The sequence below is a fragment of the Apaloderma vittatum genome, unplaced genomic scaffold (assembly GCF_000703405.1).
Source record: "Apaloderma vittatum isolate BGI_N311 unplaced genomic scaffold, ASM70340v1 scaffold19279, whole genome shotgun sequence".
NCBI classification, from domain to species: Eukaryota; Metazoa; Chordata; class Aves; order Trogoniformes; family Trogonidae; genus Apaloderma; species Apaloderma vittatum.
The window spans coordinates 79,762-104,237 of record NW_009733760.1 but is presented as its reverse complement, the minus strand read 5'-3'; the positions used below and the strand labels follow the sequence as shown (position 1 = coordinate 104,237).

The window sequence follows — 24,476 nt, the reverse complement described above, 5'->3', positions numbered from 1 at the left end:
AACTTGTTACAATTTTGCTAAGCTAATTATGGAAGAAAAATGCAGTGATCAAACTAAGATTGAGTCAAGTTTGAACCAAATCAGTGGGTTGAGGTGATTAGACTACCCGTTTAATAGAACAGGTAATCTTGCAATATTGCATACAAATACATAAATGCAAAAAGGGAAAAGGCAGGTAAATGGCAGTATGCCATCTCGAAAAGAAAGCTTGAAAAATTCCTGTGGCTTGCTCCTTCTGTCTTTTCATACCTGAGATGAAGTAGTGGCAGATTTGCTGAAGCCCAGGCCGTGTGCTGCGTCTCTCAGTCTCAGGCATGTTCTTCACCTCTCAGTAGAGTGTGTGGGGCAAGCAGGGTCTCCAAGGGAGACCTCCTCGCACAATGGGAAGAACAACTTGTCTGTTTTCTTTCCTTTCTTTTTATAGGGAGCAGTCCTCACTTTTTGTGCGTCAGAAGTGAATGCCGTGGCTTTGGGAGAAAGTTGCACTGAGTGAAGGGTGGCTGCGCTTTAGTCCCCGGTTGGTGGGACATGTCTGAGGTGAGGGTGGGAGGTCCCACCTCTGAAACGGTCCTTCCTCTCACATTGATTACCCACACACATGAGGAACAAGGTGCTTGTGGGGCTTTCAGTGGCTTTTATCATAGAATGATAGAATTGTCAAGATTGGAAGGGACCTTAAAGATCATCTAGTTCCGACCCCCATGCCGTGGGCAGGGACATCTCTCACTAGATCAGGTTGCTCAGAGCCCCATCCAGCCTGGCCTTAAAAACTTCCAGGGATGGGGCTCCCAGCCCCTCTCTGGGCAATCTGTGCCAGTGTCTCACCACCCTCATGGGGAAGAACTTCTTCCTAATGTCCAATCTGAATCAACCCATCTCTAGTTTTAATCAATTCTCTCTAGTCCAATCACTACCTGACATCCTAAGATATCCCTCACCAGCTTTCTTGTAGGCTTCCTTAAGATACTGGAAGGCCACAATAAGGTCTCCTCAGAGCCTTCTTTTCTCCAGAATGAACAACCCCAACCAACTCTCTCAGTCTGTCTTCATAGGAGAGGTGCTCCAGCCCTCTGATCATCCTCATGGCCCTTCTCTGGATACGTTCCAGCACGTCCATATATTTCTTGTGCTGTGGGCTCCAGAACTGGACTCAGCACTCTTGGTGGGATCTCATGAGAGTGGAGTAGAGGGGAAGAATCACCTCCCTTGACCTGCTGGCCATGCACCTCTTGATGCAGCCCAGGACACGATTGGCTTTCTGGGCTGCAAGTGCACATTGACAGCTCATCCACCAGTACCCCCAAGTCCTTTTCTTCAGGGCTGCTCTCAAGCCAGTCACTGCCCAGCCTATATCGGTCCTTGGGATTGCCTCAACCCAGATGGAGGACCTTGGACTTGGTCTTGTTGAACTTCATGAAGTTGGCCTGGGCCCACTTCTCCAGCCTGTCAAGTTCCCTCTGGATGGCATCCCTTCCCTCCAGCATGTCAGCCGCCCCACACAGCTTGGTGTCATCAACAAACCTGCTGAGGGTGCACTCAGTGCCACTGTCCATGTCGCTGATGAAGATGTTAAACAAGACTGGTCCCAATACTGGTCCTTGAGGGACTCCACTTGTAACTGGCTTCCACTTGGACATGGACCTGTTGACAGCCACTCTTTGGGTGCAGTTGTCAAGCCAGTTCTTTATCCACTGAATTGTCCATCCATCAATCCTGTATTTTATCAGCTCGGAGACCAGGATGTCAGGCAGGACAGTTTCAAAGGCTTTGCTCAGATCCAAGTAAATGTCATCAGTTGTCCCTTGTCTATTGATGCTTTCTCATAGAAGGCCACCAGGTTTGTCAGGCACGATTTGCCCTTGGTGAAGCCATGCTGACTGTACCCAATCACCTCTTCATTATTCTTCTGCCTCAGCAGTGCCTCCGGGAGGATCTGCTCCATAATCTTACCAGGCACGGAGGTGAGACTGACTGGCCTATAGTTCCCTGGTTCATCCTTCTTTCCCTTTTTGAAAATGGGGATTATATTTCCCCTTTTCCATTCAGTGGGGGCTTCAATGGACTGCTGTGAGTTTTGGAATATAATAGAGAGGGGTTTAGCAGCCTCATCCGCCAGTTCCCTCAGTACCCATGGGTGTATCCCATCAGGTACCATGGACTTGCACACTTTCAGGTTCATCAGATGGTCACGAACCTGATCTTCGGTTACTATGGGCAGTTCTTTCATACAACCTCTGTCATTGTCTTCTGTGACTTTGGGAGTGTGGCTGGAGCCCTTGCCAGTGAAGACAGAGTAAAAGAAGTCGTTGAGAACCTCGGCCTTCTCCAGATCACTTGTCACCAGTTCACCGATTTCCTTTCTGAGGGAGCCTAGACCTTCCCTAGTCTTCTTACCATTAATATACCTGTAGAAACTTTTTCTGTTTCCCTTGTTCTCCGTGGCTAGATTTAATTCTGACTGAGCTTTAGCTTTTCTAACCAGATCTCTTGCTGCTTGGGCAGCTTCCTTATATGCCCCCCATTCTAGCCATCCCATCTTCCACTCCTTGTGGAGTTTCTTTTTGTGTGACAGTGTGTCCAGGAGCTCCTTGCTCATCCAGGCAGGTCTCCTAGCGTTCTTTCCTGCCTTCCTTTTTGTCGGTATACTTTGCTCCTGGGCACGGAGGAGGTGATCCCTGAATACTGACCAGCTGTCCTGGGCCTCTCTTCCCTCTAGGGCTTTGTCCCATGGCTCTTTGGCCAGCAGATCCCTGAAGCAATCAAAGTCTTCGTGCCTTAAGTACAGGGTCGTAAGCCTGGAATACACCCTCCTAGTTGCCCTGAGGATCTTGACTTCTGTCACTTCACGGGCAGCCAAGGCTATCACTGAGCCTCGCGTTGCTCACCAGCCCTTCCCTGTTGGTGAGAACAAGGTCCAGCATAGCACCTTTTCTTGTTGGTTCCTCCATTTGGAGGAGGAAGTTGTCATCAATGCATTCCAGGAACATCTTGGATTGCTGACGGCTTGCTGTGCTGTCCCTCCAGCAGATGTCAGGGTGGTTGAAATCCCTCACAAGGACCAGGGCCTGTGAATGTGAAGCCACTTCTGTCTGCCTATGGAGGCCTCATCTGCTTGGCTCTGCTGGTCAGGTGGCCTGTAGCAGACCCCTACTGTAACATCACCTTCCCCATCTCCCCTTTAATCTTAACCTGTACACTCTCAACCAGCTCATCGTCCTTCCTCATATGGAGCTCCATCAATTCTAGCTGTCACTGATGTAGATGGTACCTCCTCCTCCCCTCCTACCCTGCCTGTCCTTCCTAAACAACTTGTATCCGTCTATCCTTACATTCCAGTCATGGGAATCATCCCACCAAGTTTCAGTTTTAGCCCCTGTACCATGGCTTTCCAGCAGCTCAGTGGCCCTTAATTCATCCTGTTTATTGCCCAAGCTGTGTGCATTCGCGTAGAGGCACTTCAGGTGGTCTGGCTGTGTCACCCTCTTTTGCAAATTACCCTTGATTCCCTTGGGGTGTCCTGGTGCATCGTCCCCGGTTTGCCTCAGGGCAACAAGCTGAGAGCACATACTAGGACTCCATCCCTCTGGCCCTAATGTGCTGCCCCACTGTCACAGGCAAGCATGAAATTATTGACACCTTCTGCCTTCAAATCTAGTTTAGAGCCCTGTCAATGAGCCCTGCCAACTCCTGCCCCAGGATCCTTTTCCCCCTCTGGGACAAGTGCATCCCATTAGCTGCTCGCAGCTCTGGTACCTTGTATACCAAACTGTGGTTGTAAAATCCAAAGCCCTGTCGACGACACCAGTCCCAGAGCCATGAATTGACCTGTTGACTCTTCCTGTATATTCCCATATATGTGAACATATATTCCCATGTATGTTCGCATATTATGTGAACAAACTCTACCCATGTTTAAGGGACTGATGTTTTCCCACTTCTCACATTGATTCTGTGGCAATATTCCTTATGCGTGCCTGTGTCCAGCCTGCTGCCTGCCAAAGTTCTGGTCTTCTCTTGTGTTCACAGTGTGTTCCCTCCCCTTCCATTCAGGTTATCCAGGCAGTCTTCTTCGGAATCTGCGTCTTGACTGACCTGTCCAGTCTTCTCACTAAAGGAAATGACAGTCAAGAGCAAGAGAGGCAGCTGAAAAAACTCATTTCCCTCCGTGACTGGATGATGGCTGTTCTAGCTTTCCCTGTTGGAGTGGTAAGTATGGTGGTAATCTGCACGTCTTTACAAACTGGGTGAACGGTGTTATTTATTGACTGTTTTCTGGATGAAAGACTTTCGTACCCCTGCTCAAAAGACTATGCAAAAAGGGAAAAATGGTAGAGATGTCTTTACTACTCTTGTTTTTTTTCACAGGTGTAAGGGATCACTGATGTTGCTGAAATTGTATTTGGTTCATTAAAAAAAAAAGTACTTTTCACTGGGAATTTGATTGTACAAGTAATTTCAAATTTTAATTGTACCAGCAGCATCCTGAGAGTCAGTTTGGACACTGTGTGTCATTGTCAAGAATAGTGAAAGTGCTGCCTGTGGCTTGTTTCCCACATGATGACCTGACTGGAGTCCAGGCCATAGGCTGTTTTGTCATGAGCAGGAAGGGAAGTGAAAGTCCAGGTTGCTTCCTGCTAATCCCATGAGTGATTTAGAGCTGAGAGAAGAAATAAGGTTGGAAAAGAAGGATCTTATCAGTAATGTAAAAAAGCATCCAAAAGGTATGGAAGAAGAGTTTTAAATGTCTCTTTCAAAACAAAAAAAACAAAACCCTGTTCTTTGCATCAGGTGCTGCTTCACTGGGACTCTGTGCATCACTTTAAATGGCACAAGTTGTTGAGTGTCTTTATGTGTCTCATGCTACACAGTGAAAGCAGCTAAAAATCTAGAATTTCACAGGTTTTTATGTGGAAGTGTGATCTATGTCAGTCTAGTTCTAAGTTTAAGTTGCATAAAAAAAAGTGTGAACCTTTCATTAACTTGTTGCTTTTAATGTAATTCAGTATCAACCTTTAATTAAATTTTTATTTCAGTATACAGTAGTTCAAACTAAAATCACTAGAAGCATGTATTTTTTTCATGGTACTGCTACTAGGAAACTGTGTGAGGTTTCTGAAGTTTTACTGTTTCACAAGAGCTCCTCACTTGCTGTCAGTTAACAGCAGTTAACGTATCAACCTATCATTTATAAATTGATACATTCAGAGATGTTTCATTAGAATGTGATTTCACCACTCCTGTGAAGTGGGTTTTCACAATATGTGAAGAAGTACAGAATGCTTTTGCAAAGTTAGAAGGTAAGAAGCAGATGTGAAACACTGTACAGGTATTTCTTTTATAAAAATCCAGCTGGTAGCTCTGCCCTACGGTGCTTGCTGGCCTGCCTCTTGGGAGCTGCCACAATTCATGTTGGAGGAACAGACTGCAGTTCTGCAGCCATGGTAGAAGAAACTGGATCAGCTATAGAGTTTTTAAAAAAAAAATGTGCATAAACGGGCTTGCAAATATGTATTTTATGGATGCAGAGAATTTTATGTTCCATTTGTATTTTAAGGGAAATTGGGAATTAGAAGTAGTTGTGATTGTGATGAGCAACAGATGCTTCTCCTACTGTGTTGACAGTAGAAGCGAAGAACAACAACATCATATTATTTGTCCTTATTTAAAGATTTTAAGTGCCTTTTTCAATCTAGAAGTGTAAACCTTTACATGCATTAAAAGTGCACCCTCCTTGGCTCTCTCAGGGATTCTCTCCTGCTGCTGTTTTAGCTCCGTGCTGTTGTGTACGTGCTTCTCTACTGCTGCAGTGTTCCTGGCCTTGAAACATCAAGATCTTGGAGAATTTCAGCTTGGCTTTGTCATGGCCATTCCGCACATTTCTTTCAGGTGTTGTTTCTCTTGCTGCCAGTAAGGGAGGAATCCCAGCTAGCTGTTGTCTGCGCTGAAGTGCCACTGCAACATTTACAAGTTAGCAGTTCCGAAGAGTGGTGTTGCATGCCTGGAGCTAGATACTTTCCCAAGAGTTTCATACAGAAACAACTTATATCTTAATCAAAAAAAAGGAGATATCCAGAAAATAGTAAGAAATGCCTATGTTTGTTGGACAGATGCTCTCCATTTCCAGAGGTGACCTTTCGGTGGTGAGGGGGAGCAATTGATGACCACCTGTTATTTCACTTTACATCTTACAGAGAAAGCCTAAAAAGCTTGTTTCATTGTTTTTTCTTCTTCTGGCTACTGGGAGACAAACAGCAGCACTTTGTAGTGTAACACTGGTCTGACTCCTTCCTGAAACCTAATCCCCTCCAGCAGCGCAGGGCAGGTACCACTTGGCAAAGCCTTGGCTGGTGCCTGAGAGACTGCTAGTCACTGAGTGCTCTTCTTCCGTGGGATTACCGATAGGGTAAGTTCAGGGCCTGAAAGCAGCAAATGTCTTATGCTGGCTTTGTTCTCCAAAGAGCTATTTATGTGTAAGAAAATACCCAGTGAAATTTTGGTATGCCGGAGGTGCTTGTTAGAAGGAAGTTATTAAACACCAGAGTGTCTGCAGAAAAAATGTTAAAGTTCCCTTGTTTCTCGTATTCTCTCAACTGCTTCCTCATTAAAAAACCAACCAAACAAAAAGAACAAAAGTTCAAATGCAGACTTTCTTACTTTGAGACTCGCCCACCTAGCTCTCCTCGGAGCGCCTCAGTGGTTTCCAGTAGCGACACAAGGGAACCTTCACCCATAAAAATTGGACGGATGTGAATAAAATCCTTGGGTTTCTAGTGTAACAGCAGCGGTCATGCTTAAGTATTTGTCAGTTACCTTAACATCTAAATTATTTCTATTGCTCAGTGTTTTACACAGGGCATGTTTAGGGAATAATGCAAATACTAGGGGAACATTTTTAAGTCCAGTAACTGTAAGCTTTCAAGAGCAATTCAACCCATTTTTTCTGTGTTTCCTGCTTACTGAAGCCCTTGAGATGACTTGTTCTGAAAAACAGATGAGAAAAGGGGTTTCCATTCCAAAGTCAAACAACAATGTGGGGAAAAAATGTAAAAAATGAAGTATTTAATTTTTAGTACTTCCTAAAAAAGTATGACATAGAAACCACCTAGGAAGTCTGACCACCAGCCTTCTCCCGCCTTCCAAAGGTGATGAAAGAAAAAGCGCGAGGGCAAACAGTCTCTCTGGGTGACTTTGCAACAAATCAAGTCTTGCAAAATCTTTGCAGCAAATCACAGCTCTCCAGCATTGTGTTATGCATTGTGCATCTTTGGGGGCTCAGATAAAACTGAATTGCCAACCTACCATTTTGTTTAGGAGCATGCAGAAATAAATGTGAATCTGTTTGAAGGACATAATGACTACTGTTTACCTATTGTTGCTCTTATTTATACGACTCTTGAGAATGAAGCCAAATCAACAGACCAGTTTTCTGTGCAGTAAAGCTTTATTCCACAAAAAAAGTCTGTGGGCAAAATTCCTAGCCCTTTTCTAGTTTATTATAAGCCTAGGATACTGTTCAAATGCCTAAGATATCGTGAAGCATCTGCTGAAGAAAAATGCTTGCACAGGCATTTTAGAAGTTCCTTACCAATTCTCACTTGTCCTGGTTGCAGTTACCTCCCCTTTATCAGTGTAAAGGAGATTTATACTGGGAGTAATTTACACTGCAAGAGACACATGAGACCCACTTAAAAGTCCAAGACTACACAAGTGGTTTAGACTATCTCTACTTTTTTCAATTTTTTTGGTCATAAAGTTGCTGAGTTGCTGTGGTTAATTAGTGTTTGTGTAAACACAAATAGCTCTGTTCATGTCTGAGACTCAACTGGCTGGAATGATCTCATATTCTTTATATTATACTTTTATGTTTTTAAAAACCTGTGATACCTAAGAGAAAAGCCAGGCATGCTTTCTTATGTCTTGTTTCACTGTACTGGTACAGTCAAAAAGAAAGCTGATCATCCTTCTGTAGATCATCAATAATAAATACTGATCTGGGATCTTATCCCAAGAGAAGATGTGTAGGCATTTGCTGCAGTCTCCTACTTAACCTCATTATTTGGCCAAACTAAATATGCTTTTATTTCCGTAACTGACTCAACCACGTCAAAATCTCTCTTTTCTGAATTCTGCCCTCATCTGTGCCAGCGTGGTGGCTAGTGATGGGCACGTGACCAAGCAGTGGTGCAATTGCCTCCTGAACTCCGTTCTCCAAGGGGAGTCTTCCCTAATTTTCATTTCTCGCTCCTTGTCATTTCCTTCATTGGCCCTTTTCAAATTCATTTTGTGAGATGCTGTGCTAGCACTGGATCCCGCCTAAAGCCAGTACCATGCCAATTTGTGCTTGCTGTGGTCTGCCTTTAATAACACTTTGCTTCTATATGTAATGCCTTTAACCCACAAAGAGGCTCACAAACAATAAATTTATACTCATAGTTAACTGCTGAGCTCTTGGGAGGTAGCCAGATAGCTTGCCTTTAACTGTACTTGGAAGAAATTTTGACAAGGTCAAAAGGTTGGGATTTTTTTTTTAATTTTGTCATGAAGCCATCCAGGAAGTGAGTGAACTGAACTGTGCAGCCCAGCCAAAACCAAAAACACATAGTGCAGGAAAAATAAATTTCTACTGGGTTTGTTCTTCATTTGCATGACATTTCTTATTTGGTCTCCTATAAAACTGCAAATTATGCAATTGTTTTCACTGGGTTTCCTCTGTTAGTTTCTCTTTGCTACAATTTGTGCCATTTTGGTAAAGCCACTTGTTTTCCCTTTTGAATCACCAACCATTTCCCAACTTGTCCTTTAAATTTGTTTCCTTGGTAGTGCCACATGCTCTTCTCATGTCCTCTGAAGCTTCAAAGATGGAGGACAAAAATTCAAGGAATATTTCTTTAAGACAGTTTAGTTTTCAGTCTTTCTTTTTTGCCTGCTGCTGTGTATTTGATTTGCAGTACTGTTAGATTCCTGCCACAGGTGAGTTACTTTGTATTTTCAGTTTCCAAGGTGTACTTGCAAATTTGAGGCCCGCTTTGATCTGTAATGACCCTAGACAGGATGAGTAGCAAACAAGGGACTCCTCTGTTTTTCTCTCTGTTGCTTAACTGTATGTTTAACCAAGGAATCACTGTCTTTGGAAAGCTGGCAATCTTAGGAGGCTCCTTTGCAAAGAAGTGTAAAAGCAATTGCTGGTGCCTGTTTTCTTCCTTGGAATTCCAGGACTTGAGTTCATCTGAAGAGGAAATGGAAGGGTGGCATTTGGGCCATTTTGCCTTGGGAACAAAAGAAAATAAAAGTATTGGGCTCCCTGAAATATATCTGCTGCCTATGAGCAGCCCGTTCAGCCAGGCATGTGAGGGCAGTGCCATGACTGTCTCTGCCGTAGTGACAAATTGGGCCACAGGGAAGGCAGGACGAGCCTAAGAGCTGCGATTCTGATTGAGCCTCACATAGGCGGTGTAAAGAAGTAGCTTAGTTGTATTGGGGTCTGACACTGCATGACCATGGGTGATCTTGACAAAGCTCAGCCCAAGTGAAAGTCTACCAGTACCAAAGTGTAGTGGAAGTGATGTAGAAATACCAGACCAACACTTGCTCATTAATCAAAGTAAACAAATATAGAAGCAGACAAGGTAGCTAAGTAGCAAGTCCTCATTACAGTTCTTTTTATCCAAATAGTTCCTTTTTGTAGTTCATTTTGGTTCATAGTGAAATAGTTGATTTTTATAGTTCATTTTATCCAAATGAACTAACAGTAAGTTGAACCATTCAGACACTGGGAGGGATCTTCCCCAGAGCATCGTATTAGTCTCATGGTGGGTCATCCTCCAGGATGGTTTAGTTCTGTAACACCTTGGGTTTTGCTCGCTTCCTTTACCTTATGTCTGCCTTGGGACAGTGCTTTGCTAAGCAGCGTTTGCCGTCTGTAGCTCCAGATGGTTGCAACCAGCTAGGCTGATCCCCTTCCATCCCTTGGCTGACTTCGGTTAAGGGACAGATGGCACGTGCCCACTTTTCTTATCTTTACCTCCTTGGCAAAGGCGATTGTTTTATTCTGATCCACACAAAAATCACAACTCAAAAGATGTCAGCGTTCCTGTATTCAGTGTAACAAGGTTCACCCTATTCCTGGGTGATTTTTCTTGCTGTAAGACTTCCTTGGAAAAATGCATTATCAGTTTTGGTCTTCACATGCCTGAGAGTATATTTTTATGTCCCAGTTGGTCTTAGCAGGTTCTCAGAGACCCGCTGTGATAATACGTGACTTCTAGGAAGCCTACAGAGAAGGAGATACTTTGCTTCCATTTTGCCTGCTGTTCAGCTCTTCATATCTTGGCACTTACGTGTCAGCAGGTGCGTAAAGAGCCAGGCTGTGCCAATGCCAAGACTGGCTCAGAAGAGAGACTTCTTGCAGGGTACTTTACACTTGCAGTATTTTTCGGGCTGTCCATCACAATTTTTTTTTTCCCTGGCCTCTGTGCACTAGTCAGATAGTCCAAGCTTATGCTGAGCGGGCACCGACAGCTATCGTAACAGACAGACAAGTGTGTTGGAAACCAAGAAGCTATGTACTGTATGCGCACTGAGGGAATAGTGCACTGGTTCAGGTCACTCACATAACTCGCTGGCCAAAGTCTGTGTGTCTGTGGTTAGAACAAGGTATCATTGATAAACTGCAACCTCATTTTTAACTTTCTAAAGTCAGAAGCATTTAAAAGAACTTACGCCTACTCTATCACACACACTAGTAATTTACTGACCTTGCTGTGCTCACCCCATATTTCTTGCACTTTCTTTTACTGACCTTGCAAATGTAAGATCATAGGCCACATCGGTTTGGATGTAACTGAATGCTTCCCTGCTGATCTCAGTGCAAGTCCAGTCTGTTGCCTCTCAAACTTCAAGCTTGGACTTGTTGCTACGGTGAGAGATGCCCTGAAAATGGTCGCTGAAAGGCTCCTGGCCCAAGTGTTGGATTTCACTGTTGTAAATAATGACTTGTACTGCTAGAAAACTGTGACTCAAATGCAAGATAAAAAAGCAATTGTATTTTAATCAGAAGATTACTTACTTTCTTCTTTCTCCAGCTAAGCTAAGCTAAAACTATTATTCCTATAATTTTTTGCAGTTTTATATTGTCTTTGTTTTTTAGTCCTCAGGGTATCTTTAAAGAATTTGTGCACACTTTGGCAAAAATGTAGCCTAGTTCAAACTTTATCTCAGCCACCTGTCCTGTCCTCAGTTTAGAGGAAGTAGTGGGCTTTTCTGGGCTTCTGGTAAACAGTCTATGACAAGAACCAAGCCAGCTTTCATACTGACAAACGAGCAGGATACTAGACCTTTTTTGTATGGATCTCAGTCCATGAAGTGTGTGCAGAGTAGTTAAAAGGTTAAGTATTTTCTTCTGAACAATACTATTTTGATGGCTGATACCAAAACTGCAAAGATGAGTTTATAGGCTTCTGTTCAAGGCTGAATGTGTCATGAATTTCAAGTGATATTTTACCTGATTTTCCAATTGGTTTTGATCCTGTTAGTGGTGAAACATTATTTATGTGCCACATTTGCTACTAGAGTGTAGTACTCAGTTGTAATTTAGCCAGAGGCATGTAAGTCAAAAAGTAAGATTTTTTTCCAGGCTGAAAGTAAAAAAAATAAAAAGTAAGAAAAGTTGAAACTCCTGTAAATGCAAATAATAATCCAGTTTGACACTGTTGATTAAAGCAGGATTTGGTCAAAGAACAATAATGTCTGTATCTGTCCATAGATCATTCACTAAATGCCCCATTTTGCTATCTAAAATGTCTAACTAATTGTTCAGAAGCATATATTTTTAAATGTCTTGTCTTTTCTTTTTTTTCTTCTTAGTTTGTTGTGACGATGTTTTGGAGCATCTATATCTATGACAGGGAACTGATTTACCCAAAGCTGCTTGATAATTTTATACCAGCGTGGCTAAATCATGGAATGGTGAGTAAAGTAATGCAAACACTTTCTTGTATAAACAGAAGTGTAAGACACAGGTTGCCCTGTGTCATGCCTGTGCATGACTGCGTACACTTAGAGATGATTCCCTCAGAAGTGATTAAGAAACGTTGTTTGCAAGCAAAAATCACAGCTTTCCTTCCTTGATTCCTTGAGTCATACTTGAATCCTGACCAGTTTGAAACAGTGGAGATTTGAACTTTTGTCCTACATCCTAGGCTAACTGTGGGGATCGGCTGTTTTTGGTGATAAGGTACCTTTCCCAGAGCAATGTCACCCTGGTCATGAGAAAATTTATTCAAAAGAGACTCTTCCATGAAACAGAAATTCTGATTTTGACAAATAATTTTTGACAAATAACAAACTAGAATTTGTGATGAAAAAGTTTTGTTTAGAATGCTTATTCAAGAAATCTCACTATGCTTTTTGAACTCGAATGTTTTTAGAAAACAAAAATTTACTTATTTCTCAAGTACACTAAACTTGTGTGGTAGAACCTGTATCTGGGTATTTTTAATAATGTGGAATTTCGTACATCAATGCAAAGTTTCAGAATTGCTGCATCAGTAATTGTAAAAGTAGCTTCTTGAGAAAAAATCTGACCTTTTCGTCCTTCTCTACTATGGCAAGTCAGACATTGATTCTCTCAACTATATGTTTAAATGCTAAGGCAAAGATTAGACCACACTTTGCCATCAGGTGTTTAATACTTCGATGTAGTGTTTGAAACTGAAAAGCATCAAGTTTCCTTCTCTAGTTGCGTCTTTGCAAAATTTTATTTTCCCTATCAAGGCATGGCCAACCATTTGGCACTGCTCTTCAGCAGTAGATGACAGTAGAGCTCATCCTTCAGGGTGTGAGTGCTGTATCACCACAGAAGATCAAAATTTGTCCACCACTGCAGGGCTTGATAAATTGGTCCTATCTGGGGTGGGGCCGATGGCATTGCTTTTTATTTATTCCCGAAATTGTGTGTTAAAGGAGCAGTATGAGAGTTACTCCTGGCAAAGGAGCATCAGCTTCTGCTAAATACTGTACTGTTTTGTGATGTTTTGAAAGGAATAGTGTGATATTATGTGTGAGTAGAGCTGAGGAACAAGTCTGATGACTCCTGCTGTGTTTGTTCAGACTGTCCTGCCTTGAGTTTTGAGGTTACCAACTGAGTGTTTGTAAACCCTGCCAAGGCATACATCGATTGATTTTTTTTCTCCACACCACATCAGTGACAGCTCTGATGACATTTCTTCCAGGTGACATTCCACATACTGAAAGTGCCTAACCTATAACATTCTTTATGAACATACCTTTTGAAGCAGTTGACAACAAATGGCTCTGTGTATTTTGGAAGTCTCCTCTGTACCATAACTAAAAGGCGATTCAAGCTTGTGTTGCTCTGTACAAGTGTGTACTCACTGAAATATTTGAAGTGGGCTTTCGCCTGAGAATTTTGGACACAATAGACTTTGCTGAAATGAGTTGCATGCAAGCATGTTAGACTTTTTTTTTTCAGCTTGAAATATTGTAGTATGCATTTTTGAAAGTCTTTTGTAAAGGAATTGTTTACTGTGTCGGTCTCCATTTATTCAAGTGTTCCTCTAGCTCAGTCACAGAGAGAGCTTATGGCTATTGGGCTTTTCACTGCCTTTCAGTCTAATTTTTTCTGATGTTTTAGCCATCATTTTATCCTCACCAGCTTTCATACTAATTAATTCTGATGCATTGCCCATCATGACATGAAGGGGTTCTTAAACTACCTTGAGAATGCTAACACCTCACTTAATAGTAGTTACAATTTTGACATGGCAGATTTTAGAGAAGGTGATAGAGGCCCCCTTGGTGAAAGGGCGGGACTGAGTTCTGTAGAAGCCGCAATCCTTGGCTATTGTTTTTACTGAAATAAACATTTATTCCAATCTTTTCCTGCACGTTTTGACAGCAGCTGTGCACATTCAGTGATAATTTTTGTGAACACAAGAGTGGCTGTGCTGGAGCTTAACCTTGTGCATCAAAACTCACACAAGAGATTCATCACCTGTGGCAGAGGGAAATCAGGCCATCAGAGGTGGGTCCTTTTGCTACTGTGGTATTGCTAATGAACCCCTCGTCTCTGTGAGCTTCCCCCACAGTGCCTGGTGCAGCTCCTAAATATGAGCTCAAATGTTACTACATCTGTGAACACTCCATCCAGGCTTTTCCACAGCAGTTTCCCTAAATGTGTATTTATCACCAAAAAAGCCAAAAAAAGTGGATAAGGTAAAACTATACATTTTCCACAGTAAAAAGATTCCTTAATTTAATTGAAAAGTCATATTCTAAAAGTTTCTGACAGATTATGACCTGCTGTAACAACTTACTCCACTGTCAACATCAGCCTGCAAAATTTACACATGAAACAGGAATGAAAAGTCATGAAATGTGGCTGTAATAATAGCAATCATATTTCCATTAGTAATATGAGCATGTATAAAAATATTTCAGAGTATTCGTTCTTTAGAAGCATTTTAAGGTGACTATCTTGAAGGCTGTATGAAGGGCTGGTCTAATTCGGTGCATTAGTCCAAGCAGAAGTGGTGTGGGCAGCAGTGTCTGCTGCTTTGTTAGGTTATATTAATTAGTTCTCACTCCTCTTTTTCTTCTCTTCCTTTCCGATCCCTTCTCTGCAGTTATAATATTGTCTATAGTTAAAAAAAAATGTTTTCTTGAAGACATAAGTGTCTTGCTGATACTCAGAGAAAGCTATCTTTCATGGCAACACTTTATTAACATCTGAAAAATTCCTCCCTAGAAATCAAAAACATGAGGGAAATGAACCTCAGAGCTATGCAATCCCATTACCAATTCAGTCTTAGTATTGTTTATAAAGTTTTGTACAAGCAGAAAGAGTCTCATCCTTGTGCAGAATGATAAAAGCCACAAACTGTTTACCATAAAATTGCTCATAGCATCAAGAACTGTGCTTTTATTACATATGTATACAGTGATATTTAGAAATACAGTCCCTGTCTACAGAAAAATTTGTGTAGTAAGTAGTGCCTTGTGGTACCAGGTGGTCCTCATACAGACAGATGCGTACCTTTGTGAAAGGCATCACTAACAGAGTTGTAGTGTGCCATAAAACTAATCTATTTTATCATCTCAGGCAATCGATTCGCCCATAACCAATACTAACGCTGTGACTTGAAAAATGACCAGGGGAACTCAGTGGCAGGGTTGCTGTTGATTTCAGCAGGGCAAGGGTTTCATCCGTGTTTATCAGGTGAAGGAGCACATGTGAGTAGCTGAGGTTAAGCTTCTGTCAGTAGAGGCAATGACCTGTCTGAAGAGAGCTGTTGGAAAGTAGGGCCATGTCTCAGCCTTGCTCTGTTTCTGTGTTGTTGAGTCCACTTTCTGTATTTATTAGTTATGCAGATGAGTTCATCTTTGCTGGCTACAATTTTAGTTGCCAAATTACTGAACTCTTCCATGAAAGAAGTTCGTGTTCTTCAGACAGTCCTGCACTTTGGATCCATATCAATGCTTAATTCCACAGGCATATTTTGCATGGGAAATATTCTTTCCCATTTTCTTATGGCTTTCTTTCTGATCTCTATCAGTATTAGGAATTTTTAATTAAAAGCTAACCTTTAGTGTCTAATGTGTCATAGTAATAGGTTTTTTATCAGCTCATTCTTTGCACCTTTTTGTGTTGGGACTGGAGTGGATGATGATGGATAATGTTTGTTTCCAGAAGTTATGTTCTCTGTGATATCAACACAGACTCTAAAACTAGAGGTTGCCCCTATTGTAAGCACTACCCACATGAACGGATCTGTAGACTGAATTAATTTAAGCTTGAGCATTGCTGATTTTGAGCCAGGTTACATGGCAGGACTGCATGCAGTAACTGTCCAAGTTAGCATACCATTTTGGCAAGAATCCTTCTTTGTTTTTCATAGACACCATCCCAAATTATTTTTAAAAATATGAATCATCTTTTGTTTGTGGCAAGGAAAGTAAAATACAGAGATAGAAATTACTTACTGAGGACTTCAATGGCTCTGGATGTCAGAAATAAAGAATGGTCTTCATATGAAAACTCTAGAGGTCAGGGAACGGGGAATATCTCTACCTCTGTGGAGCTGGAAAATCAATTGTCGTATGGGTTCTGTGCCACTAGAATCTATATGAGCTTTGTACTTGCTTCTTTTTATGCTGCTTTTGGGAAACAAAGGCGTTCCTAGAAAGACACACCCTCTGTGCTTGTATTCAAGAGAGTGCAGAAAAATGGGCACAAACAGTAGATGAAGACCAGCTACGGAGAGGAAGGAGCCCAACCAAGTGACACATCTCTGTTCATGTCACAAGCTGTCTCTCTTTTGCTGCATTATTGCTGTCTGCTCAGCTGGAAGCTCAGTCCAACTCAGAGTGGTCTGGAGTGCCTTGGGCCATCTCTCCAGTTCTTGTTCCTCCTCGTAGCCTTGTCTTGGGTCCGGTGGCCTTGGCTTGTTTGTTCCTTTGTTTTTCTGGTGGAAAGTGTTCTTCCCTGATGATTCGACAAGTAGAAAAATAGAAAAGCCATGCAAAGATAAAAATTCATAGTAACCTGACATATAAAGATTGGAAGATCCAAAACTGGTGATGTTTTTGACAAAATCTCTCTGTCGTTAGTTGAGTCGGTTGCTGCACGGTGCTCACTCTGATGTACAAACAAGGAGAGGTACCTTCTTTCAGGAGAGTGCTTCCATCTAGCGTGTTGCCCTAAAAATCCTTTTCAGAAATGACTCATTTGAAGCAGAGCATTGTACTTCTTGAGGATGCCTTCCTAATACAGCAACATCCTGTGTATGGGCTATTTTTGTGCAATGTACTGTGCCTTGGTAATGCCCCATGCTTACGCCTAGAAAATACCCTTTTCTGAGATTTGTTTCTAAATCCAATTCAAGGCTTTCAGGGGTGTCCCAGCTCAAGTGCTCTTCTTAATTTATAGTATTTTCATATGTTAAGGGTGAAAAAAACCTCCAGTGCTCCAGGAAGGAGTTCCCACTTCTTACATAACTTGTGAAGTTTTCTGGTAAAAATCAGGGAAAAATTGTAATTTTATTTCCAACAGAATACCCACTACTAGATTGCTGTTATTTAAACATCTGTCTGATGGAAAGAATAGCAATTGAAGCTGATTGCCTGGGGACTCAGAATGTTTGCAAAACCCGTGACAGTAATGTTGTTGGCTTTGTACGCTGCTTGCATGTTCATACTGCAGATACACGGCTCCTCATTATCTGCCAGTTCCACCACTGGAGCATGAATACAGTAGTATTAATTATCCCACCTCTCTGTGTAGAAAAAGCAGCAGCAGCTTGAAAGATTTTGTTGACTTTCTGTTACTCGTGTGAAGCTCTTGGAAATAGGTAGTGTGTCAAAGCCTGTGATAGCATAGCACCTGAAAATTGAGAGATGCTGCAAGGTAAACCAGACCAAATGAGTGGCATCCTCTGGGAGCATTAGGAAGACCTTTTTACCTAATACAGTAACAACACAGCAGTTTTTGCGAAGTAGGAAGCTAGCCCTAACCACATTAAATATCTGCCGGAGGAGAGTCTCATCAGGGTAAGTTGAAGACAACTTTCTAAGTGAACACAGATGCTGAACATTTCTGATTATTTTCTGTTTCCAGTAATCTGGAGAAAATACACACACACAGGCTCCTCCTGGTACAAACAAGCCCAGTGCGCAGTAAAGAGGGACCTTTTCTAAAATATCTTTGAGTACTTGGTAACATCTAAACGTGTGAGCCCTATTCTAGATGTGAGCATTGCAAATGAAAAGTCCAAGAGCTGAAATCCCCAGATGCGATCTTTTTCTGAAGTTTTGCCTTCTTCTGTTGACAAGGTCACGTAACTGTCCATTAGCACCAAGGATGAGAGCATGTAGTGTCAACACCAAGTCATGGGAGTGACTGCCAAAGGAGGAGAGAAGGGGAGAGAGTCAGAGCAAGCACAGAAAAGGAGGTTAGGGAGGGATAGTTGGATGAGAGGAAAAGACAGGCGGGAGGAAAGAGATGAGTAAAAAGGTCAGCTGATGCTGTTCCAACTCCTACGTTAAAAAAAAGGAAAAGAATAAAACCCAAACAGATGAGGCAAATGAATAAAAAAGGCACAAAATGTGGACAAGCTGGAAGAAACTCAAAATGCTAAAGAGGACCTGAGGGATGAGAAGGATGAGAAAAGGGGAAGCAAGGAAATAAGGAACAGTAAGAAAGAGGAAATGAGGGGTATGTTTTCGTACCGTATCTTCCCATTGCTTGTGTGGGAAAACTTCGCTGAGATCTATTAATTAGAGGAGTTAAGAGCAAGGAGACAGCTTATTGATGCTGCTGTGAGAGGAGGAAAATTGTTTTTGTTGCTGTTGGACATAGGTTTACAGGATAGATGAAGCAATATTTGCACAGTGACATGCAAGGAGCTTCAAGTCCTTGTGAAGTGTTTAGGATTAAAACCCCTTGCAGCCATGCAACAGTACTAGCCCTGTGATTATATAAATTTTATCTGTTTCATACCTGTAGAATGGCATTGGTGTTTTGCATCTCTATATTTTTATCTGACAATGCCATACATAATCTTGACTGTTTGACCCTCAGAACCTCAGTCCTGCTGTTGAAAGCAAGCCTGTTTAGAGCGTGCCTTATTTTTTCCTATCAGCTGTGAAGTGTGAGTTGCATTGCATATTAAAAGAGACGCTCTCTTTGCTGAGGTGTGCTGGAAGATCACATATTTGAAGTACCAGAGGTAAGGAGGTGCGTTGTTTGTATTTCAAACTGCCCTGCTTGAACAGACAAAGACAGATGTAACTCCGGAAGTAATAATTAAGGTAATAGTAATAATACTGATAATAAAAGCTCAAAGCCAGATTTTGAGCTGAAGTCGTTCATACAGATGTTTGGTAAAGCAATTACTGTGGGCACAAAACAAATGACCAAAGAAAGGCCCCAAAAGGACGTACAAAGGGAACATTAGACTTTCTCTGGGTGTGGAGTACGTACTGAGCCGTGTTTTCCTAGAAGCAGGGTTTGGCCCTGGGCTGCTCATGTGGGCTAAACCCACCCAGCGGTGTGGGATGGGAGCGCGTTTGGTTCATTCCCATAGTTCTCACAATATTAGGAACGCCAGTTTTGTTTTAAAGTTCGTTTTCTGTGCAGCTTGTGTTGCTCGCCATAGTCACTGTTGGAGCTCGCAGCTCTTTTGTGGTGCTTAAGCTGGTACGTTTCTCTGGTGCTACTACAAGATTTGTCAGATAAGTGGCTTGCAGGTTGTAAATATAAATAAATTTTCAACTTGAAAATCAGTGCAAAATGCATTAGTAGCTGGTACACATTTTTGATAAAAATCTATGTGTTCTTCTTTCTTCTCAGTTAGAATCAGATGCTTGTTTTATCTTTTGGCATAACAGATTTCTCCTTTTTTTCCAGTTTGGGTTGTTTTTTTTTACCAGAGAATATAGACAGATAGTAGAATCAAACAGTAAGTGATATATTATTATGGTTAATGTTGAATATATTCAAACAGTGTCTTTTATCAAGAAAAGATGACATGTCACTAGGAAAAAAAAGGGAAAGGATTGCTTATGCTGAAAAAGGTTTAATTTACCAGCTGCAGATTATGTACCCTAAAGCACCCCCTATGCGAGTCATCCTAGAAGTGGTCTACAAACAGCTTTGTCCTTTAGCAGGCCATGCAAACCCAGGGAAGAATGCAAATATCTCTTTGCAAGTATAGTGGTTTAATATGCATTTATTGTCTGTCTTTATGTATTTAAGGGACTATGCTTTGCCTTGTGATTACAGTAAAATGAAGTGTTATGTATCCTGGGACCCACTGCTTACCATTCATTAGCACTTACTCAGATAAGAATTAGAATGTACATACAATAAAAATGGGATTGTACTGTATTGTACCCATTTTATTAACTGTGCTGTTAGTATTCACACATATGGCAAATATGACTTAATCAGACCACAAATATTTTGCAGCATTCCATGGTATCTCATTTATTTGTTTAATTTGCCGCTATAGCAACTGGATTCCATCCTTTCAGATTCTTTTTTTCACAGACCTATGATCTACTTGGTTGAAGCTTGGCAGACAGCTTTTCCCTCAATTGAAGGCATATGCACTAACTCAGTGACAAGATTTTTACCTATTTATCATTGTTGGAAAGTAGGTTATTTCACATGGACACAATACCAGAAGAATCAGCAGACCTGGTGAAGGGAGTCTGAGCCCAAACGCTTATATGCTTTTTCCAACCCTTGAAGTTGGTGGAATAAAAAAATATTACTTCTCCCTGTATCCTGAGATCATTAGAACACTAATACAAGGAAATATTTTGACATTGCTTTTGTAACAAATTACCACTTTTTAAAGTAACTTCTTTTTCTTTGTTAATTGCTGTCTTTTTACATGTCTTTGTATTTGGAAACAGATACCATTTCTGCAGAAATCACTTCATATTCAGATGATTAATATGTTAAAGTAGTGCCACACCAGTAATCTTTTATACATGATGATTGGCAGAAATCAAGGATTTGGGGACAAGCTTGGGAATTACATTTGCTCGTGGTAGGCTTTGAGCTTTGACATAACCTGATGTCTGCCCTGCTGTTCAGTTCAATCTCCATATTTTTACTTTCCCCCATAGATACAAATAAGTCAAAACAGTGTACATTTTTAGTAACTCCTCAAATACAGGAGACATTCAGGATGTAGCATGAACAATGCTTTTGACAGATGGGTAAGCTATTGCCACTAGTCACGCAGGTCTATAATTATCCCCTTTACCTTTGGACATTTACCTAAAGCACCAAAGTCCCAGCCTGGTGCCCTACTGGGCAAAAGCCATCACCTTTCAGAGGTGTCTTGTTTCTCTCAGAGAGACTCTAAGGATCACTGACGTAGCTCTTTTCCTCCCTCTAACACCACAGTTACCTAAGCAGGCAAAAGCTCTGACCATTGAGAAGTAGCACAGGGTGTGGAGGTGTCTCAAAATGGCAAAAGGCAGATCAGTGGGCACTATATGCTCTTACATCTTTGTTACAATATTAACTGGTATCCTCTAGCTCTTCACAGCCTGCTTTTTCTTCAGAACAAGCAACACTGCATATCTGAAGTGCTGTTTCAACTCTGTTTTTTAATTTCTGTTTTATTCCTAGTTCTACCACTGTTCTACTGAACAATCTCAGAGAAATTATGCAGTATTTGATCAAAAGCAATTTTTATAAGTCTTAATTATCTGATGCTTAATTATCTGGGGCTTTGTAATGACAGTTATAAAACCAGTGCTGGCCGCCACTGGGTTTACAGCAGTGTGCCTAATTCTGGTTATGAAGTGTCCCAGGCAGGACAGTGACTGCCAGACCCGACTGCGTGCGTCTGCACTCAGCTCTTGACCATGCTGGGGGCTTGTCTGGTGCTCAGACGTATTGTCCTTTCCTGTGCTTCAGGGTCCCATTTGCTGAGTCGCAGTGAAGAGGTGAATTGCCTTTTGCAAATTACTTTGAGGTTCATAAATGCAAATAGAGCTTATTGTTAGAGTCTGTATTGCTGTCCATTCTGCTGTAGAACAGAAGCGACCTCCGCTTCAAATAATGACATTACTTACCAAATGTAGTGCTCCTGGTATCACATAAAGTGCTCTAGGCTGACATGATACATGCTATAAAGGTTCAAATATACCTAAAAAGGAAAATATTTATAAAAAATGGCTGTAATACTCAAATCACATCCTTAAGTTTGTTTCTAACAGGAAGTAATTTTATTTGCATTGTGGGGCTTTTAGCTTTTTATTCTGTTACGTTGAGCTAGTTTTCTTCAAACCGTATATGCCGAGTTCCAACTTGCTGCGTTACTGCCATGCACATTTTTGTGGCTTCCTTTGCAAATGCAGTATGTAATTTAGAGTATTTTTATTAACTATTTATGGAGAAGATGAAATATGTATGTCGGTCTACTGAACTTTGTATTGTAAGGCACTTTTTTAAATGAAGAAATGGGAAATCATATCACTTTCTATAAAGGAAACATCCAATAAAACCATCTTTTTACTAATACACAGCTCTACTGATGTTTCCATTAACAAGCAAAATTGTATTGGCTGCAAGTCGTGTAAAAATGCATACAGCTGCAAATGGGTTTATGTGGTGGCTGTATATATTCTTAGATCAGAGACTATGGTGGATGGTGTTTTGGTCTTTGCTCCTGAAGCAGAGTAATGAAAGCTGAAAATTAAGAGGAAATTCGAAGGAGAAAGAAATGCTTGTGTCAGAAGCTAAGAGAAGTGATAGCCTTAGAGAGTGTTAAGGAGGAGAAGACAGGGAGCAAAGTAGAAGAAACCAAATACTGAAGTAAAGAGGTGATAATAGTAGTCAGCTGGAGAGAGCCATAGAACGTGAAGGTGATAATTGTGTGTACTGTACATCAGTAAGAAAAGATTGAAAGGGAAGTTTAAATTACCCAGTGCATATTGAAAATGCGACCCTTCATTTATTGTAGACCAACATGCAGAAATTTGGCTTCATTTGGTTTCTTGAGACCACTCTTCAGGGTCGCTGCAGCGTGGTTTTCTTTTTCCAACGTTTTTGTGTATGCAGAAGTCGGAAGAATGTCCTCTTTGTACAAGGATTGCCTCTCATATCCCCAGAGTTTGTGGGTCTTTAGATCTCACGGTTGTTTGCCTGAGCGCTGTTCTACTGTGCCTCCCACGGTTCTATTCTCCATGACATCAGCTTGTTAATATCACTATATACAGTATATACATTGTATGTATGTATTTATATAGTGTTCACATGTAGTATATGATATATATATAGTAATATATAATATATATTACCGCTCATATATGAATAACCATATTGGTACTAATACCATTTTCAAGAGCATATATAACTTTCTTCAAGCTAGGCATTGTTGATACAGATGTGAAATGTTTAGTCCTCAAAATTTCTGTCAGCTGAAACAAACAGGACTGTTAAAGACTGGCAGAAAAGAATTGCTCTTTTTCCCATGTTACAGAGGAGAAACAAAACCATGGAATTTGTATTTCACCTTAGGCTACAGGCAGTTTGTTAAAGATTGAACTGCAAAGTGAATCTGTGTTTGCTTTATTAGCTAGTGCTTTTATTAAGAAAGGATCCTATCTCTCCAAACCAGGCAAAGAAGATAAATTCACAGCGAATGAACAAGCACTCACTTGGGTTTCAAAGTCATGCTCTACTGGAAGGAAGAAGTGACTCAATTTTTGAATAAAGAGATGTTGCTCTTAAGTCCTGCTTCACTTAGTTACAGTAGGCGTTTCATTATTTTTGTTTTGTTTATATTACTGGAAGCACAGGTTCATCTCACTAACTGCTTTTCTGTTTATGTTTTCCTTTAGTGTAGCAACTACTGTCAGTTTATTCCAAATAATTTGATAATTTTGGGTGTACCTTTTCTCTGTAAGGAGAAAAAAGCCCTTAGATTTCCATTCTTTCCATCCAGTCATCCTGATGATGATTGATTTGAGAAGAGATACTATGACATGTAAACAGAAGGATGATTTAAGAAAGATTAACTTGAAAATTGGAAAGATGTTGAAGGAGAAAAGGTCCTTCTCTTCTGCCCTGTCATTTGGAATCATTTTTTATTTTGTTGTCCAGGATTGCTGTTGGGACCAAAGAGGAGGGTGTTACCACTAGTGAAAATCAAAGAAGGCTGAGTGTTTTGCTTGCACATTTTTTAAAAAGTTTTAAAAAAAAGTTTTAAGAAGTTTCAAAAGTCTCTTTTATGGAGCCCAAGCTATTTCAAAAGCTATGTCAGAAGCTGCGATTGCAGATATATGGCGAGAGGAAATAAAAATCCCTTTCAGATAGAAAATAGCTTGTGCAAAAGTGTGTCACTGACAATAGGGTATAAGTAGTGGCCATGAGGAGTTGTACTTGGATTACTTTGACAGAGGTAATAAGATGTGTGTTTACTAGACAAAAAATTACACCAGAATGCACAGTGGCCTGATATAGAGGCCTGCATCCACTTTGGGAAGTACCTTTCTTCAGGCAAGAATTCACTGTTTACCAGCCTTGTCTCAAATCTGAACTCTACAGCTTAACTGGCAGTAATACAAATATTCACAGCTGTATAAAAAATGTTATTTAGTTCACAACAGTAGCCATGGTTACCTGCATACTTTCGTTGTCTTATTCATGTGTAATTCTTTATTTTTTTCTGGAAGTACCATTACCATGTAATATAATATGGTAAATTTTATAGTGTAAAGGAAGAACATTTTGCGGTGAACCTGAAATCATATTATATCAAATTGGCTTGTAGATGGAAGATCCCACCTATATTTTCATGGCTAGGCAGAGAAGGGCAAGTCTGAACACTCTGTGACTGCCATTTCAAAATATAAATAGAAATATGTAAAATTCCTTGGCATTAAAAAGTCTCTGACAGTGTTGTAACTGCACAACATTTAAATAGAACTAGCCC

General features: G+C 40.9%; 1 protein-coding gene across 1 annotated transcript in view; it reads left to right on the top strand.

The window, feature by feature from the left end:
- The first annotated feature begins 528 nt into the window (after nucleotides 1-528).
- The window catches only part of AIG1 (androgen-induced 1), an 87,861-nt gene continuing 63,913 nt past the window's right edge, over nucleotides 529-24,476 (top strand). The window contains exons 1-3 of the mRNA XM_009876037.1: nucleotides 529-537; nucleotides 4,051-4,206; nucleotides 11,863-11,964. Of these exons, the coding sequence (XP_009874339.1) occupies nucleotides 529-537; nucleotides 4,051-4,206; nucleotides 11,863-11,964 (267 nt within the window). The remainder of the gene's footprint in view (nucleotides 538-4,050; nucleotides 4,207-11,862; nucleotides 11,965-24,476) is intronic.